Below are 19,631 nucleotides of genomic sequence, written 5' to 3'. Positions count from 1 at the left end.
AAAAAAAAGACCTTATGCATTTAATGTAAAATAACAACCCAATGTTTATATCCCAGGACAAATTAGCTAGCAACAGCAAGCTAGCTAGCGAAATGGCCGTGAATGTTTAATGCTTTTCGACCTGTCCCCAAATTAATATAGTTGGTTCAGAGTTCATTTTGATATTTTAACCTGCGTGTCCTGATTGCATCTGGTGTGGATATACAAAATCAACATGCACACGATGGCACACGCAGACTCACCCCCGTGCCTGGTCTAGTCAGCATGTAACACTGCTCAGAGGGAGAGAGAGACCTTGTGAAGGTAATTAGCTGATGATACCACACAGTTAAATAATTAGCCAGCTGCTAAAAGCTGGTGACAAGCGGTACCAGAGCGAGAAGTCTGGGACCAAAAGGCTCCTGACCAGCTTCAAGCCATAAGGCTGCCTAGTCTGGGACCAGAAGGCTCCTGAACAGCTTCAAGCCATAAGACTGCCTAGTCTGGGACCAGAAGGCTCCTGAACAGCTTCAAGCCATAAGACTGCCTAGTCTGGGACCAGAAGGCTCCTGAACAGCTTCAAGCCATAAAACTGCCTAGTCTGGGACCAGAATGCTCCTGAACAGCTCAATCCATAAGACTGCCTAGTCTAGGACCAGAATGCTCCTGAACAGCTCAATCCATAAGGCTGCCTAGTCTGGGACCAGAAGGCTCCTGACCAGCTTCAAGCCATAAGGCTGCCTAGTCTGGGACCAGAAGGCTCCTGAACAGCTTCAAGCCATAAGACTGCCTAGTCTGGGACCAGAATGCTCCTGACCAGCTTCAAGCCATAAGGCTGCCTAGTCTGGGACCAGAAGGCTCCTGAACAGCTTCAAGCCATAAGGCTGCCTAGTCTGGGACCAGAAGGCTCCTGAACAGCTTCAAGCCATAAGGCTGCCTAGCCTGGGACCAGAATGCTCCTGAACAGCTCAATCCATAAGACTGCCTAGTCTGGGTCCAGAAGGCTCCTGAACAGCTTCAAGCAATAAGTCTGCCTAGTCTTGGACCAGAATGCTCCTGAACAGCTTCAAATCCATAAGACTGCCTAGTCTGGGACCAGAATGCTCCTGAACAGCTTCAAGCCATAAGGCTGCCTAGTCTGGGACCAGAGGGCTCCTGAACAGCTTCAAGCCATAAGACTGCCTAGTCTGGGACCAGAATGCTCCTGAACAGCTTCAAGCCATAAGGCCTCCCTAGTCTGGGACCAGAAGGCTCCTGAACAGCTTCAAGCCATAAGGCCTCCCTAGTCTGGGACCAGAAGGCTCCTGAACAGCTTCAAGCCATAAGACTGCCTAGTCTGGGACCAGAAGGCTCCTGAACAGCTTCAAGCCATAAGGCCTCCCTAGTCTGGGACCAGAAGGCTCCTGAACAGCTTCAAGCCATAAGACTGCCTAGTCTGGGACCAGAGGGTTCCTGACCAGCTTCAAGCCATAAGGCTGCCTAGTCTGGGACCAGAAGGCTCCTGAGCAGCTTCAAGCCATAAGGCTGCCTAGTCTGGGACCAGAGGGCTCCTGAACAGCTTCAAGCCATAAGGCTGCCTAGTCTGGGACCAGAGGGCTCCTGAACAGCTTCAAGCCATAAGGCTGCCTAGTCTGGGACCAGAAGGCTCCTGAGCAGCTTCAAGCCATAAGGCTGCCTAGTCTGGGACCAGAATGCTCCTGAACAGCTTCAAGCCATAAGGCTGCCTAGTCTGGGACCAGAAGGCTCCTGAACAGCTTCAAGCCATAAGGCTGCCTAGTCTGGGACCAGAATGCTCCTGAACAGCTTCAAGCCATAAGGCTGCCTAGTCTGGGACCAGAAGGCTCCTGAACAGCTTCAAGCCATAAGGCTGCCTAGTCTGGGTCCAGAAGGCTCCTGAACAGCTTCAAGCCATAAAGCTGCTAATTTCATTCTTATTTTTTGCACTGACTCTCTTGCACAGGTTCGATGTACAGTCACTGGACTCTAACCACACACTCACACATACTCCAACACACACAAACACACAACGCGCACACATGTGCATATTGATGCCACATACACACACATACATTTAAACTCTTCACATGCTGCTGCTACTCGCTGTTTATTATCTATGCAGAATAACATTTATCCAACATAGTAATATCTACCTTGTACCCCTGCACATTGACTCGGTGCTGGTACCCTGTGTATTTAGCCAAGTTATCGTTACTCATTCTATTTATTCCTCGTGTTATTACTTTTTCTAAATAAATCTCTCTGCATTGTTGGAAGGGCCTTTAAGCATTTCACTGTTAGTCTACACCTGTTGTTTGCAAAGCATGTGACAAATAACATTTGATTTGATATCACTACACTATATAAAAACCACAAACATCTTTTTTAATGTTTTACCTGCAAGTAAACACAACAGCCTGCGGTGGAAATGAAAGGAGTAGAACGAGCTGTGTTGTGGTGTTAAACAAGAAAAGGAGACTTTAGTTGTTGTGAAGTTGTGTTCCACTTGTTCTCCCTGGCACTGGGGTTCAGTGACCCCATCACAGGAGCCTCAGAACATCAGCTGGTGGAGAGATGATTAGGCAGCTCTTGTCATCCTGTCCTTCGCACGCGTGTGTGGCTGTTTTCATGTGCGCATGTGTGTGTTTTCGTGTGTGTTTGTGCGTCCATAGCGTCGACCATAGTGTTTGATTTGTGGCCCCAAGCGGAGCACTCTTCCCTTAATGAGCCTCCTGCCCTCCTGACAGAGGGCCAACCTTGGAGAGGAGCTGACCTGGTTTCCACACCAAAAACACTCTAGAGGATGGTGAAGAGAGGGAAAGATGGAGAGAGGGAGGGAGAGAGAGAGGTTGTCCCACAGGGGATTGGTGTTGCTGTTAGATAACAGACCCATGCTTCTCTGGTCTAGGGGTTGTTTGTTCTAGACAGTATTTCCCTTTGGCATCAAAACAGGGCGTGAATCAAGTAATGGGAGTCATTTAGGAGTGTAAATGAATTGTTCTGTTAGAGTTGGCAGTGATTAAAGTAGTAGTTTGGTGTCTGGTTTGGGTTTGTTTTGAGTATGTTAGATGTTGGATCATGTGACGTATAATAAGGAACTGGCATGCTTAGCTGGAGGTTTAGACATGAGAAATGTCCTTTTTGCTGTGTTCTTTAGTCAAGACAGTGGACTGAATATTATGTCATTTGTCCTACAAGTAGATCCCCAATTTAACGAGAAAGACCTCATATTAATGATATCATTATATTACACATAAGAACAGGGCGTGTTCTGTCATGCTTCACCCTAATCATGTGACACCCCCCCCCAGATCTGGGCCAACTACGAGGAGAAGAAGGTGGAGGAGGTGGTGCACGTGATGGAGGAGAAAGAGCGCACAGCCAACTACAGAGCTGTATATGTCACCGAGATCACGGACACCATGCACTTCTACACCCAGGACGTGGAGACAGGTGGGTGTGTGTGTGTGTGTGGGGGGGTTGTCTGATATTTTGACTGGGTTGTTTTGGTTTGTGTGTGTGTGTGTGTGTGTGTGTGTGTGTGTGTGTGTGTGTGTGTGTGTGTGTGTGTGTGTGTGTGTGTGTGTGCGAGAGACGGGACTAGCACGAGGTTGGCTTCATGGATGACGGGCAGTTCTGCCCCACAGCCCAGACTGTCTCTCTCTGCTCTCACATGTATCTCCCTTCTGCATCCTCCACCTTCCTGCAGAGAAACACACCGACGTTCTGCTTGTTTTTGCTTCTGAAAGACTGGAATAAATCACCAGATTAGTCTGTCATTCCCCAGTGGAGGGAGGGAACGTTTGAGACAGAATAAATAACAATCCCAGGTGTCTTGGCGTGGCTGCACCTGCCATCACCCTCCTCCCCTCACGCGATGCATTATGGGTCGGTGTGAGGCGAGGTCCATAGTTTAGCCCTCTGAGCTTAAAGAGGTGATCTAGTGTACAGCATCTCCTGTTGCTGTTGTACTAATGGTCATCATTGTTCTCTCTGTGGGCTGCCAAGGTTGTGTGTGTTTGTCTGCATCTTTGTGTTTCTGTCTGTGTCTGTTTGCATTCTGTGTGTGTGTTGTGAGCGACAGTGTGTTTATGTAGGCCTGTTAGCCCGAGCCCAGTGAAGCAGCACTATGGCCAGCCACTCATGTAATTACTACTAACCCATCCAACCCCCTGCCATCGACAGAGGGAACCAACCCTCACATTTTATATCATTATCATTCTTCTAGCTGACCCAGACTCAACCCCCTCCACTCATCCACAGCCCAAAGGCATTACAAATGTACAATGTTAAGGGACGTCTTTCTTTATGGTTCTCCTTAAAAAACAACCTTCTTCCCGTTAATATTAATGTTCTTACCAATGTTTTCTACACACTCGGAGTAATGTGTTCAGACACAACATAGCTGGAACGGTTGTGTGTGGCGTCTCATGTCTAACAACATGCTGGTTAGTGTGTACACTACACACTACAGCCGTAGAGAGCGTCTTTCCCCTTTTGGCTCCTTGAATTGGACGGGAGGCTGTGATTGAATGGTCCCATGCCTCGTGGGAACGAGGGGTTGGTTGGACAGAGTAGGGGTTAATGAGCGTGTTGCATCATCACACATACTCAAAGACACTTTGCTTTTATTGGTTCAATCACTCTCTTTCTCTCTCGGTCATTCACTCAATCACGCATTCACTAGTGTGTTCCATAACGAGGTGGGGGTGGGTGGGGGTCTCACTCCCCCTCCCGTTCATGGGGTGGCAGGTAGCCTCGTGGTTAGAGCTTTGGGCCAGTAACCGAAAGGTTGCTGGATCGAATCCCCGAGGTGACAAGGTAAAGATCTGTTGTTCTGTCCCTCAACAAGGCAGTTAAGCCACTGTTCCCCGGATGTCCATTAAGGCACCTCTCTGATTCAGAGGGTTGGGTTAAATGCTGAAGACACATTTCAGTTGAAGGCATTCTGACTAGGTATCCCCCTTTCCTTTTTCCAGTGCCACTTGACTTTGGCAGAGGCCATGAAATTGACTTTCGTCATCAGTTAATTCGTCTTAATGCGATAATTAATCAATTTGCATTCATTTAGAGCCAATCTGAGCCCTGCGTCGCCGTGAGCGTGACAATCCTATCAGGTTGGAGCGTGGCAGCCTTTGGCAGCCTTTGGCACCCGACATAACCCCTCACTAATACTACGTACGTACACGCTACCCATCCCGGAGATGTTCAGGTGTTGGAGCGTGCTCAGAACAGATCTTCTCCTCCTGCTGATCCCCCTCGATGTAGCTGCGTATATCCCCCACGTCCCCGGAGGAAGTTATGTAGAGCGCTGATGATGTGCCATGTAACCTATGTGATCACCGTGACGACTAGTGTGATTGACAGGAAACACACCGTCACAGACAGGGTTGATTAGCCTGATAACAGTCGGAAGCGTGGAAAGCGCATGTGAAGGACCAGAACAGGATAGAGACACACACGTTAGGTTTAGGAAACGTAGCTAAAGCAGCAGCTCGGCTGGTAATACTGCAGTCTTTGCGTTCAAACACAGTTTTAGTCATCTTTCATTTTCTTTCTTCATGATTTCAGATGAACCAGCAATGTGGGGCCTTTTTTTGTTTTTAATTGGCCGATGTTTCCCACCGAGCGAGTTATGTGCTCGTTAGGAAAAACAGGATTGTTATTTTCAGCAGGCAAGCAAATATGACCAGAATCACCCCATGTGACCCTCTCCCTCGCTCTCTCCCTCCTATCCTCTCTCTCCTTCTCTTATCCTCTTTTCTTCTCGCTCTCTCCCTCCTACCCTCTCTCTCCTTCTCTTATCCTCTATCCTTCTCTCTCTCTCCCTCGCTCTCTCCCTTCTACCCTCTCTCCTTCTCTTATACCTCTTTTCTTCTCTCTCTCCCTCGCTCTCTCCCTCCTACCCTCTCTCTCTCTCCTTCTCTTATCCTATTTTCTTCTCTCTCTCTCTCTCCCTCGCTCTCTCCCTCCTACCCTCTCTCTCCTTCTCTTATCCTCTTTTCTTCTCTCTCTCTCTCGCTCTCTCCCTCCTACCCTCTCTCTCCTTCTCTTATCCTCTATCCTTCTCTCTCTCTCCCTTGCTCTCTCCCTTCTACCCTCTCTCCTTCTCTTATACCTCTTTTCTTCTCTCTCTCTCCCTCGCTCTCTCCCTCCTACCCTCTCTCTCCTTCTCTTATCCTATTTTCTTCTCTCTCTCTCTCGCTCTCTCCCTCCTACCCTCTCTCTCCTTCTCTTATCCTCTATCCTTCTCTCTCTCTCCCTCGCTCTCTCCCTCCTACCCTCTCTCCTTCTCTTATCCTCTTTTCTTCTCTCCCTCCCTCGCGCTCTCCCTCCTACCCTCTCTCTCCTTCTCTTATCCTCTTTTCTTCTCTCTCTCTCTCATCGCTCTCCCCCCCCTCCCTCCCTTCCACATTAAGGCCCACAGCCCCTTGAAGAGCACTTCAAAGCCCAGGCCCAGTAAATTCTAACAAGCCGAGTGCTTTGCAATTTCATGACATGTTTTTTCAGAGACGGCAGAATTTATAATGTAGGGGGAGGGGGTCATATTAGAAATACTATGAAGATTGGTTTTTGATAATGACATAGCTTTCTGTGTTGTGGTTAAGTTGGTCCTAAGGCGCCCGGCACCGACAAATTGCCGTCAAACAGTGGCTCCAGAGGCTGTTTCTGAAATAGAGGGGTTTTGCCAGGTTTCCCCCTAACCAGTGTTTATTCCCACCTTTCTCAGAGAGCAGGGATCTCCCTAAATGTACAGCCCCCAATGCCACACCATACACTATTATGGAAATGGATTCTGACACATATAGGATGCTGTGAATTCATCACCCGCAAATAGATGTTCTGGCTTCCTATATTCTTTCCGTACTGTAGCAGAATTCTGTACGAGGCAAACAGGTCGACCACAACAGACAGCAATCTACCTGAGAGAGAGTTTTGACCTTGTCTCTCCCCACCTTACCTGCTCCTCTCTCTCTCCCTCCCTGTCTCTCCCTCACTCCTCTCTCTCAAGCTTAAGTGTTTTAAGATCAGAGGTGAGAGGTCAGGCAAGTTTTCTTTTGTTGGCAGGTGCCGTCATCACTCCATTTACTGTCTGGATAAAAATATGCAGCTGGGGCGAAGGCTCCTTGACCGACCTTGAGGCGCTGGGCGAGCCGTGCGGGACATAGGAGTAAATCCAAAGGGAATCAATCCAGTGTGTTTCACCCTCCTCTCTTTTCAAAGGGGTATTTTCATCTTCTCTTAAGCTCCCTGATGTCTCTTAATGGTCCCTGAACAGTGAAGCAAAGTGCACAGTATTATCTTTACCATTTCCTTTATTCTCGGGGGGGGGGGGTTGCGACAGTTTTGCTTGTGAGAATTTTTTTTATTAGTCAGATTTAATTACTGAAAGTGTGTGTGTGTGTGTGTAAACGTGTGGTAGAATTTGTTGGGAAAGGAATTTTCCTGTCTGGGGAAATGCCTTGGATATCATACAATTTCTCATCTCTCTCCCTCTCCCCATCCCTCTCTCCTGAGACTATTTGTAATTACTCTGAGGGGAACCTGCATAAGATATCTGACCTTGGACACAATGAAAGACAGAGGCCGCTCTATGCAGCTGAGGAAAGTGACAGGCTACTAAAACACTGTTAGTTTTCCTCTGTTTTGCAGCCGAGGGATTGTGGGTGTTAACAAAAGATATTTGGATTTTCTGTCTCTAGCTTGGCCCTCTTTACCTGCCCATGACTGTAGAGCATTGAGAATTATTTTTAGTCTAGAGCTATAATATCAAGATCGTCCAGGACTGAAATTCAGGCCCACCAAGCCTCAGCCTGGCCCAGACCAGACTTAGGAGCAAAGAGCTGGCAGCGCTACAGCCTGGCCCAGACCAGAGTTAGGAGCAAAGAGCTGGCAGCGCTACAGCCTGGCCCAGACCAGAGTTAGGAGCAAAGAGCTGGCAGCAGCGCAGCCTGGCCCAGACCGGAGTTAGGAGCAAAGAGCTGGCAGCGGTACAGCCTGGCCCAGACCAGACCAGAGTTAGGAGCTAAGAGCTGGCAGTGCTACAGCCTGGCCCAGACCAGACCAGAGTTAGGAGCTAAGAGCTGGCAGTGCTACAGCCTGGCCCAGACCAGACCAGAGTTAGGAGCAAAGAGCTGGCAGCGCTACAGCCTGGCCCAGACCAGACCAGAGTTAGGAGCAAAGAGCTGGCAGCGCTACAGCCTGGCCCAGACCAGAGTTAGGAGCTAAGAGCTGGCAGCGGTACAGCCTGGCCCAGACCAGACCAGAGTTAGGAGCTAAGAGCTGGCAGCGGTACAGCCTGGCCCAGACCAGACCAGAGTTAGGAGCTAAGAGCTGGCAGCGCTACAGCCTGGCCCAGACCAGACCAGACTTAGGAGCTAAGAGCTGGCAGCGCTACAGCCTGGCCCAGACCAGAGTTAGGAGCAAAGAGCTGGCAGCAGCGCAGCCTGGCCCAGACCGGAGTTAGGAGCAAAGAGCTGGCAGCGGTACAGCCTGGCCCAGACCAGACCAGAGTTAGGAGCTAAGAGCTGGCAGCGCTACAGCCTGGCCCAGACCAGAGTTAGGAGCAAAGAGCTGGCAGCGCTACAGCCTAGCCCAGACCAGACCAGAGTTAGGAGCTAAGAGCTGGCAGCGCTACAGCCTGGCCCAGACCAGAGTTAGGAGCAAAGAGCTAGCAGCGGTACAGCCTAGCCCAGACCAGACCAGAGTTAGGAGCAAAGAGCTGGCAGCGCTACAGCCTGGCCCAGACCAGAGTTAGGAGCAAAGAGCTGGCAGCGCTACAGCCTGGCCCAGCCCAGACCAGAGTTAGGAGCTAAGAGCTGGCAGCGCTACAGCCTGGCCCAGACCAGAGTTAGGAGCAAAGAGCTGGCAGCGCTACAGCCTAGCCCAGACCAGACCAGAGTTAGGAGCAAAGAGCTGGCAGCGCTACAGCCTGGCCCAGACCAGACCAGAGTTAGGAGCTAAGAGCTGGCAGCGGTACAGCCTGGCCCAGACCAGACCAGAGTTAGGAGCTAAGAGCTGGCAGCGGTACAGCCTGGCCCAGACCAGAGTTAGGAGCTAAGAGCTGGCAGCGGTACAGCCTGGCCCAGACCAGACCAGAGTTAGGAGCAAAGAGCTGGCAGCGCTACAGCCTGGCCCAGACCAGACCAGAGTTAGGAGCTAAGAGCTGGCAGCGGTACAGCCTGGCCCAGACCAGAGTTAGGAGCTAAGAGCTGGCAGCGGTACAGCCTAGACCAGACCAGAGTTAGGAGCAAAGAGCTGGCAGCGCTACAGCCTGGCGCAGACCAGACCAGAGTTAGGAGCTAAGAGCTGGCAGCGGTACAGCCTGGCCCAGACCAGACCAGAGTTAGGAGCTAAGAGCTGGCAGCGCTACAGCCTGGCCCAGACCAGAGTTAGGAGCAAAGAGCTAGCAGCGCTACAGCCTAGCCTAGCCCAGCCTAGCCCAGACCAGACCAGAGTTAGGAGCAAAGAGCTGGCAGCGCTACAGCCTAGCCCAGACCAGACCAGAGTTTGGAGCTAAGAGCTGGCAGCGCTACAGCCTGGCCCAGACCGGAGTTAGGAGCAAAGAGCTAGCAGCGCTACAGCCTAGCCCAGACCAGACCAGAGTTTGGAGCTAAGAGCTGGCAGCGCTACAGCCTGGCCCAGACCGGAGTTAGGAGCAAAGAGCTAGCAGCGCTACAGCCTGGCCCAGACCAGAGTTAGGAGCTAAGAGCTGGCAGCGCTACAGCCTGGCCCAGAACAGACTTAGGAGCTAAGAGCTGGCAGCGCTACAGTCTGGCCCAGACCAGACCAGAGTTAGGAGCAAAGAGCTGGCAGCGCTACAGCCTAGCCCAGACCAGACCAGAGTTAGGAGCAAAGAGCTGGCAGCGGTACAGCCTGGCCCAGACCAGAGTTAGGAGCAAAGAGCTGGCAGCGGTACAGCCTAGACCAGACCAGAGTTAGGAGCAAAGAGCTGGCAGCGGTACAGCCTGGCCCAGACCAGACCAGAGTTAGGAGCAAAGAGCTAGCAGTGCTACAGCCTGGCCCAGACCAGACCAGAGTTAGGAGCTAAGAGCTGGCAGCGGTACAGCCTGGCCCAGACCAGAGTTAGGAGCAAAGAGCTGGCAGCGGTACAGCCTAGACCAGACCAGACTTAGGAGCTAAGAGCTGGCAGCGCTACAGCCTGGCCCAGACCAGAGTTAGGAGCAAAGAGCTGGCAGCGCTACAGCCTAGCCCAGACCAGACCAGAGTTAGGAGCAAAGAGCTGGCAGCGCTACAGCCTGGCCCAGACCAGAGTTAGGAGCTAAGAGCTGGCAGCGGTACAGCCTGGCCCAGACCAGACCAGAGTTAGGAGCTAAGAGCTGGCAGCGGTACAGCCAGGCCCAGACCAGAGTTAGGAGCTAAGAGCTGGCAGCGGTACAGCCTGGCCCAGACCAGACCAGAGTTAGGAGCAAAGAGCTGGCAGCGCTACAGCCTGGCCCAGACCAGACCAGAGTTAGGAGCTAAGAGCTGGCAGCGGTACAGCCTGGCCCAGACCAGACCAGAGTTAGGAGCTAAGAGCTGGCAGCGGTACAGCCTGGCCCAGACCAGAGTTAGGAGCTAAGAGCTGGCAGCGGTACAGCCTGGCCCAGACCAGACCAGAGTTAGGAGCAAAGAGCTGGCAGCGCTACAGCCTGGCCCAGACCAGACCAGAGTTAGGAGCTAAGAGCTGGCAGCGGTACAGCCTGGCCCAGACCAGAGTTAGGAGCTAAGAGCTGGCAGCGGTACAGCCCAGACCAGACCAGAGTTAGGAGCAAAGAGCTGGCAGCGCTACAGCCTGGCGCAGACCAGACCAGAGTTAGGAGCTAAGAGCTGGCAGCGGTACAGCCTGGCCCAGACCAGACCAGAGTTAGGAGCTAAGAGCTGGCAGCGCTACAGCCTGGCCCAGACCAGAGTTAGGAGCAAAGAGCTGGCAGCGCTACAGCCTAGCCTAGCCCAGCCTAGCCCAGACCAGACCAGAGTTAGGAGCAAAGAGCTGGCAGCGCTACAGCCTAGCCCAGACCAGACCAGAGTTAGGAGCTAAGAGCTGGCAGCGCTACAGCCTGGCCCAGACCAGAGTTAGGAGCAAAGAGCTGGCAGCGCTACAGCCTAGCCGCCCAGCCTAGCCCAGACCAGACCAGAGTTAGGAGCAAAGAGCTGGCAGCGCTACAGCCTGGCCCAGACCGGAGTTAGGAGCAAAGAGCTAGCAGCGCTACAGCCTGGCCCAGACCGGAGTTAGGAGCAAAGAGCTGGCAGCGCTACAGCCTGGCCCAGACCGGAGTTAGGAGCAAAGAGCTAGCAGCGCTACAGCCTGGCCCAGACCGGAGTTAGGAGCAAAGAGCTGGCAGCGCTACAGCCTGGCCCAGACCGGAGTTAGGAGCAAAGAGCTAGCAGCGCTACAGCCTAGCCCAGCCTGGCCCAGACCAGAGTTTGGAGCTAAGAGCTGGCAACGCTACAGCCTGGCCCAGACCGGAGTTAGGAGCAAAGAGCTGGCAGCGCTACAGCCTGGCCCAGACCAGAGTTAGGAGCTAAGAGCTAGCAGCGCTACAGCCTAGCCCAGCCTGGCCCAGACCAGAGTTTGGAGCTAAGAGCTGGCAGCGGTGCAGCCTTCCAATGAGTGGAGTGGTTCCCCCAACCAGGTGCCACTCTGTCCACATTATTCACATTCTACCTTTACGCCCAGCAGCTGTCCTCCACCTAATAATGCTGGAACACCACTCAGTCAGTCTCACTCCTTCCTACTATCATGCTGGTATTCAATCTCTCTCTTGTTCTGTTGCTAAGTCTATCTTTCTCTCTCTTGTTCCTTATGCTCTGTGGTTCGGTCTCTGTTTGTTTTTTTCATTCTCTCTCCTTATGTCTCACTCACCTCTCGCTATCTCTCTCGCTCTCTCTTTCTCAAATGTTCCCCTCATTCAGTGAAAACCTAGGGGTTTGAAAAGGTCCCAACGCCCCAGAACTGTTCGCCACTGTGGAGTGCCTTAACGTGTGACGGCACACATTGTTTTTGGGAGCAGTCAACGGGGGGCCTCGTAACACTGGTGTGCCAGACCATTAGCATTTGCCAGTATTGATGTCAATAAGAGGACATTCTCTATCGATTTGTCCGAAAGGGAAAGCAGGGGCTCTAACCAGGCCTTAATGTGAAGCAGCGAACTAGGGCCATCTTAGAAACAGCTCTCCACTCCTGGGCTGTGTTCATTAGGCACCAAATGGAATAAAACAGATTGAAACACGGAGGGTCTTCCTGGCCAATGCGAAATGCAAATTTTTTGTGTTCAGTTGCGAAATGTTTGAAAATGTTTTTCCATTGTGTGCTCAAATGAACACGACCCTGCTTAATGCGGACGGAAGATTGCTGGATAAACCTCAGTGCACATAAGCAAGTCCCTGTTCCCATGTGAGCCTCTGTAGAGGATGGCTCGTTGTTTCCCCCCGCCTACCGCTGGCCTCTGTGTTTTGAGGACATGGTCATCCTAGAGAGGGCAGTAGTTTGTCATGGTCATGATTTTATCCTCACATCTCTAGGCCGTCCTTGTTTCACCGGGTCTATATTATTCAGTCGTGCTGAACTACGTCTTGTTTCTCTTCAGCTGGTCTGTAAACAGCTGTGGTGACACTCCACACAAACTGCAGAGGCCACGGCTGTAGAAAGCAACACCAAACTCAAGCAGGGAGAAAAGCAGACACTGCAAGTTTTATTTGTTTTCTTAACTCCCCACCACCGCGCCGGATGATGCAATATTTAGCGGTCCTCGGATGAGCTTTACCGCGAAGGCATTCATTGTAGAATTTGAATGGAAGTGAAGATTGAAAGGTCAGATCACCTGTCTGCTCAGCTGTAGCACGGTTTGTTCTGAGGGGTGGTTTTTGGAGGGAGCAGGACCCAATCCGGCTTGGTCTTAGTGCTCTGGTTTCACTAGTAACCAGAAAGGCAACGCTGGTTACCTTGTGTGGCGGTGAATCGCTCTTCTCTTGGCAACGAACCCAGTTATACTCTTCTCCTCCAAAGTACAAGTACATGTAAACCCTCCCAATGCGGCACCGCACCCGGGTGTATTGGGTGAAAATCCGCATTAGCCTCACTCGACGAGGCGTCAATGGGAGTGTAGAGATGCAGGAGAAAAGTCACAGATGCTGCCTCTTTGTCTCTTCTGGGCTTTCAAATGACAGAAAGTGTAATTTGGTGGAGAGGGCCCCCTCTCCGACTGCCAGGAGGGGGAGAGGAAGATTGAGAGAGTGCTGTGCGATGCGACTCTGAAACGCTCTTCCACAGGCAGAGTGGGCATTAGTGAGGCTCAGCCATCATTTGTTTTTTATGGCGGCTTCGCTCCACGCGCAGCGGCTGCCGACACTTTCTCCCAACTGGTGCCGAAAAAGAGGAGTAAATTGCTCCCCATAAAGCCATTTTACCTCTCCCCCCGCATCTCCAGTACCTCCTTTGTCTGTGTTGGGGTAGGTTGTCTGTTATCATTCAGCTCGTGTGTGTGTGTGTGTGTGTGTGTGTGTGTGTGTGTGTGTGTGTGTGTGTGTGTGTGTGTGTGTGCAATCAGCAGTGTTCTTCCCGTTCCCACCTGGAAGTTCTTTAACACAAGCCGCCATCCCCCCAGAGGATGAAGCCTGTCCAAACCTCATGCATATTTAACTAGCAGGTAGAGTTAGCACTGTGTGCGTCAGCCTGGTGTCATCATTCAAACTGCCCGAGCACACACACCGTATGCACACGTCAGAAGCGGCAGCGTTACAACTACTAAAATAAGCTAGTTCAGACACCAGTGCCTACAGTGAGGGAAAAAAGTATTTGATCCCCTGCTGATTTTGTACGTTTGCCCACTGACAAAGAAATTATCAGTCTATCATTTTAATGGTAGGTTTATTTGAACAGTGAGAGACAGAATAACAACAGCAAAAATCCAGAAAAACGCATGTCAAAAATGTTATAAAATTATTTGTATTTTAATGAGGGAAATAAGTATTTGATCCCTCTGCAAAACATGACTTAGTACTTGGTGGCAAAACCCTTGTTGGCAATCAGAGGTCAAACGTTTCTTGTCGTTGGCCACCAGGTTTGCACATATCTCAGGGATTTTGTCCCACTCCTCTTTGCAGATCTTCTCCAAGTCATTAAGGTTTCGAGGCTGACGTTTGACAACTCGAACCTTCAGCTCCCTCCACAGATTTTCTATGGGATTAAGGTCTTGAGACTGGCTAGGCCACTCCAGGACCTTAATGGGCTTCTTCTTGAGCCACTCCTTTGTTGCCTTGGCCGTGTGTTTTGGGTCATTGTGATGCTGGAATACCCATCCATGACCCATTTTCAATGCCCTGGCTGAGGGAAGGAGGTTCTCACCCAAGATTTGACGGTACATGGCCCCGTCCATCGTCCCTTTGATGCGGTGAAGTTGTCCTGTCCCCTTAGCAGAAAAACACCCCCAAAGCATAATGTTTCCACCTCCATGTTTGACGGTGGATATGGTGTTCTTGGTGTCATAGGCAGCATTCCTCCTCCTCCTCCAAACACGGCGAGTTGAGTTGATGCCAAAGAGCTCCATTTTGGTCTCATCTGACCACAACACTTTCACCCAGTTGTCCTCTGAATCATTCAGATGTTCATTGGCAAACTTCAGACGGGCATGTATATGTGCTTTCTTGAGCAGGGTGACCTTGCGGGCGCTGCAGGATTTCAGTCCTTCACGGCGTAGTGTGTTACCAATTGTTTTCTTGGTGACTATGGTCCCAGCTGCCTTGAGATCATTGACAAGATCCTCCCGTGTAGTTCTGGGCTGATTCCTCACCGTTCTCATGATCATTGCAACTCCACGAGGTGAGATCTTGCATGGAGCCCCAGGCCGAGGGAGATTGACAGTTCTTTTGTGTTTCTTCCATTTGTGAATAATCGCACCAACTGTTATCACCTTCTCACCAAGCTGCTTGGCGATGGTCTTGTAGCCCATTCCAGCCTTGTGTAGGTCGACAATCTTGTCCCTGACATCCTTGGAGAGCTCTTTGGTCTTGGCCATGGTGGAGAGTTTGGAATCTGATTGATTGATTGCTTCTGTGGACAGGTGTCTTTTATACAGGTAACAAACTGAGATTAGGAGCACTCCCTTTAAGAGTGTGCTCCTAATCTCAGCTCGTTATCTGTATAAAAGACACTTGGGAGCCAGAAATATTTCTGATTGAGAGGGGGTCAAATACTTATTTCCCTCATTAAAATGCTAATCAATTTATAACTTTTTTGACATGCGTTTTTCTGGATTTTTTTGTTGTTATTCTGTCTCTCACTGTTCAAATAAACCTACCATAAAAATTGTAGACTGATCATTTCTTTGTCAGTGGGCAAACGTACAAAATCAGCAGGGGATCAAATACTTTTTTCCCCTCACTGTTTATAGCAGATCTGATAAAGACGCCGGGAAAAACATGTACTAAATGGAAATGAGTCTTCTGAGACCTCCCAGAATAAGTGTTGTTTTTAGGTTAGTTACACATTTCCCTGGATGTGCTCCTTTCTAGATGCCGCTGCGTGCGTCTCATATATTTGAATATTGAGCTGATTACAGCTGGTGAAATGTTGCCTCTTTCTGCGCTTCTCCTGTTCTTGTTTTTTTTGTTCCCCTTTTTCTCTCTTTGGGTGTCCTGAATTAGAGTTTCTGCATAATTTGGAAAATGCTTAACAGTGATTTTGTGTTTAGTTTCTTCATTTGGGAAGGGAATTGGAATTATCCTAGCTTTTTAGTAACCATTTAGCAGTGATTCTCTAATCTGTTCTCTGGTCTTCTGTTTCATTCTGGATGGGATGATTTCTGTTGTTGATGGTAAGGATTTGGTCAAATAGGATTCCGCGTGGCCTTCGGTCGAGTGCGGAGGACAACATGATCCAGTGTTTTCATTGCTTTTTGTTTTCTTTCCGCTAGTACCCCTCATTCGCCACACCACAGCCAAATGTTATTTTAATCAACCCCAACTAAAATCATTTTCTCTTCTCTAAAGCCTAATCGCTTTCTCCGTTCCGCGCGGGGCATTTACAATGTAATTACATATGATTTACCAACAGCTGCAGCCATAATGGCGCATAAACAAATTACAGAACAGAGTGAGAGAAAAGAGAGGGAAGGATGAGAAAAGAGATCTGGAACAGTCTTCACTTTATGTGGATCAGTGCTTTTGCAAACTAGCAAATACACAAAGCGAGGCCTGTCACTCTGGAGACTTATTAGCCTCTTACACTGAGACTACAAATTCCTAGATTTGTCTTTTTGTTTTCTTCAAACCAACATGGAACTGGGACTCTCCTTACTACATACGTCTCCTGGTATTCTTCCTAGCTTGATTTGGCTTTGCCAGAGATGCATGTTGCAGATCTCTCTGGGTTGCTGAAGGCAGGAAACTAACCGTAGGCGTTGGTTCACTGGACACTCACAGGGTTTATCTTTAGATTTCTCCGCAGTGTATGCAAACAGACAGAGGGAGATGTAGGCTGTTTTATGTTTTTTACACATCGGTTGGGTTGGAATGATGTTCTTTCAGGCTGAAAAAAGGAACACTTTGCCTGTGTGTTTACCTGTGTGTGTGTGTGTTTACCTGTGTGGGTGCATCTATGCTTGCCAGAGTGCTAATGTATGTGTCTTCATTCCTCTCTCTCTCTCTGTGTGTGTCTATGCTTGCTAGAGAGTGCTAGTGTATTTGTCTTCGTTCCTCTCTCACTGTGTGTGTGTGTGTGTGTGTGTGTGTGTGCGCTTCTCCATTCTCTTGTGTGTGCATTACCGCCCAAGCCTGCACCTGGAAGGGAATCTGCATGCATAGATGTGTGTAAGAAAGCAGTGCCCTCTAGTACAGGTCACCCTGGGCCAAGATGCCTGCACAGCAAATCACCAGCCATAAACTGACTGGCAGTAGGTAGGGAGATTGTAATGCTGCAGAACCCCAGCGCTGCATGCTGAATCTAATACCAAGTGTCATCGTTCTCTCTCACCTGGCCCTGTGGTGTGTGTGTGTGTTATATAATGGATAGCAAACCCACGGAGAAATATGTAGTAGTTAAGAGGCTTAAATTCACCACTAAATCAGGATGGCACTGGAAATGTAGAAGGATTGAAGTGTGTGTGTGTGTGTGTGGGGGGGGGGGGGTTGCTATGTATGTGTGCACTAAGTCCTCTCTGTGAACAGCCTACAACCATCACCAAGAAACGGAAACATCTCATTGGTCAATATCAACATGACTGCAGGTTCACTGTAACAGACACGGTCCCTGTTCCTTCTCCCTACCAACGTCTTATCCTCCACCTTCAGAGTGACAGACATTACATGTACTGTTGTGTCTGACTCAATCTGGCACCACTGTAGTTAAAGGGAATCTAGGGATTCTACCAAGTAGTGAAACTACACTGGGAAATCAGTGATCCATAGAGATGACTGCTTCCCGAATGTTACCCTATTCCCTACATAGTGCACTACTTTTAACCAGGGCCCTTAGGGCACTACATAGGGAATATGGTGCCATTTAGGACGCTGTCAGCCGTGTACTGATCTACTGTTCCTTATGTAACCTCAGCCATATGTCCTAATGGATGGCTTTAAACCCCACTGGTGTTATGAGGACCCTGGCCTGCAGGATGGATCTCATAGGACAACATGGAAGGTAGAGTTAACATTGGTGTTTCATGAGCACACCGGCCACTCTTGGGTTTGTGTGCTTGCCCTGATTTTCATAGGATAGGATGTAGCATAGTCTACAGTGCCTTCGGAAAGTATTCAGACCCCTTCCCTTTTCCACGTTACGTTACAGCCTTATTCTAAAATGGATTGGATTAATTTGTTTCCTCATTAATCTACACATAATACCCCATAGTGACCAAGCGAAAACAGGTTTTTAGACATTTTTGCAAATGTGTTAAATAAAAAAAACATACAGTTGCAGTCGGAAGTTTGCATACACCTTAGCCAAATACATTTAAACTCAGTTTTTCACAATTCCTGACATTTAATCCTAGTAACAATTCCCTGTCTTAGGTCAGGTAGGATCACCACTATATTTTAAGAATGTGAAATTATTTATTTCAGCTTTTATTTATTTCATCACATTCCCAGTGGATCAGAAGTTTACATACACTCAATTAGTATTTGGTGGCATTGCCTTTAAATGATTTAACCTGGGTCAAACCTTTCGGGTAGCCTTCCACAAGCTTCCCACAATAAGTTAGGTGAATTTTGGCCCATTCCTCCTGACAGAGCTGGTGTAACTGAGTCAGGTTTGTAGACCTCCTTGCACGCACACGCTTTTTCAGTTATGCCCACACATTTTCTATAGGATTGAGGTCAGGGCTTTGTGATGGCCACTCCAATACCTTGACTTTGTTGTCCTTAAGCCATTTTGCCACAACTTTGGAAGTATGCTTGGGGTCATTGTCCATTTGGAATACCCATTTGCAACCAAGCTTTAACTTCCTGACTGATGTCTTGAGATGTTGCTTCAATATATCCACATAATTTTCCTTCCTGGTGATGCCATCTATTTTGTGAAGTGCACCAGTACCTCCTGCAGCAAATCACCCCCACAACATGATGCTGCCATCCTCGTGCTTCACGGTTGGGATGGTGTTCTTCGGCTTGCAAGCGTCCCCCTTTTTCCTCCAAACATAACGATGGTCATTATGGAGAAACAGTTCTATTTTTGTTTCATCAGACCAGAGGACATTTCTCCAAAAATAACAATCTTTGTCCCCATGTGCAGTTGCAACCCGTAGTCTGGCTTTTTTATGGCGGTTTTGGAGCAGTGGCTTCTTCCTTGCTGAGTGGCCTTTCAGGTTGTGTCGATATAGGACTCGTTTTACTGTGGATATAGATACTTTTGTACCTGTTTCCTCCAGCATCTTCACAGGGCCCTTTGCTGTTGTTCTGGGATTGATTTGCCCTTTTCACACCAAGGTATGTTCATCTCTAGGAGACAGAATGCGTCTTCTTCCTGAGCGGTATGACGGCTGCGTGGTCCCATGGTGTTTATACTTGCGTACTATTGTTTGTACAGATGAACGTGGTACCTTCAGGCGTTTGGAAATTTCTCCCAAGGATGAACCAGGCTTGTGGAGGTCACAAAAACCAGAGATTCAGCTAAAATATTCACTAACCTTTGACGATCTTCATCAGATGACACTCCTAGGACTCAATGTTAGACAATACATGTATGTTTTGTTCGATAAAGTTCATATTTATATCCAAAAACAGCATTTTACATTGGCACGTGATGTTCTGAAAATATTTTGCCTCCAATACCGACGGTGAATCAGCACAACAATTTACAAAAATACTCATAAACGTTGACAAAATATTAAACTGTTATTCAAAGAATTATAGATAACCATCTCCTTTATGCAACCGCTGTGACAGATTTCAAAAAAGCTTCACGGGGAAAGCACACTTTGCAATAATCTGAGTACGGCGCTCAGAGATATACACCAGGCAATACAGATACCCGCCATTTTGGAGTCATCTAAAATCATAAATAGCATTATAAATATTCACTTACCTTTGATGATCTTCATCAGAAGGCACTTCCAGGTATCCCAGGTCCACAATAAATGTTGTTTTGTTTGATAAAGTCCATAATTTATGTCCAAATACCTCCTTGTTGTTTGCGCGTTCATTAAGCTACTCCAAAT

General features: G+C 49.0%; 1 protein-coding gene across 1 annotated transcript in view; it reads left to right on the top strand.

Moving 5' to 3' along the window:
* LOC100380729 (staphylococcal nuclease domain-containing protein 1) overlaps positions 1 to 19,631 on the top strand; it is a 319,896-nt gene that overhangs the window by 247,090 nt on the left and 53,175 nt on the right. Inside the window, exon 18 of the mRNA XM_045722231.1 lies at positions 3,288 to 3,429. Coding sequence (XP_045578187.1) covers positions 3,288 to 3,429 — 142 coding nt within the window. The remainder of the gene's footprint in view (positions 1 to 3,287; positions 3,430 to 19,631) is intronic.

This window comes from Salmo salar, chromosome ssa07 (genome assembly GCF_905237065.1).
Source record: "Salmo salar chromosome ssa07, Ssal_v3.1, whole genome shotgun sequence".
Classification (NCBI taxonomy): Eukaryota; Metazoa; Chordata; class Actinopteri; order Salmoniformes; family Salmonidae; genus Salmo; species Salmo salar.
The sequence above is the reverse complement of the archived record's forward strand: the minus strand, read 5'-3'. Positions and strand labels throughout refer to the sequence as shown.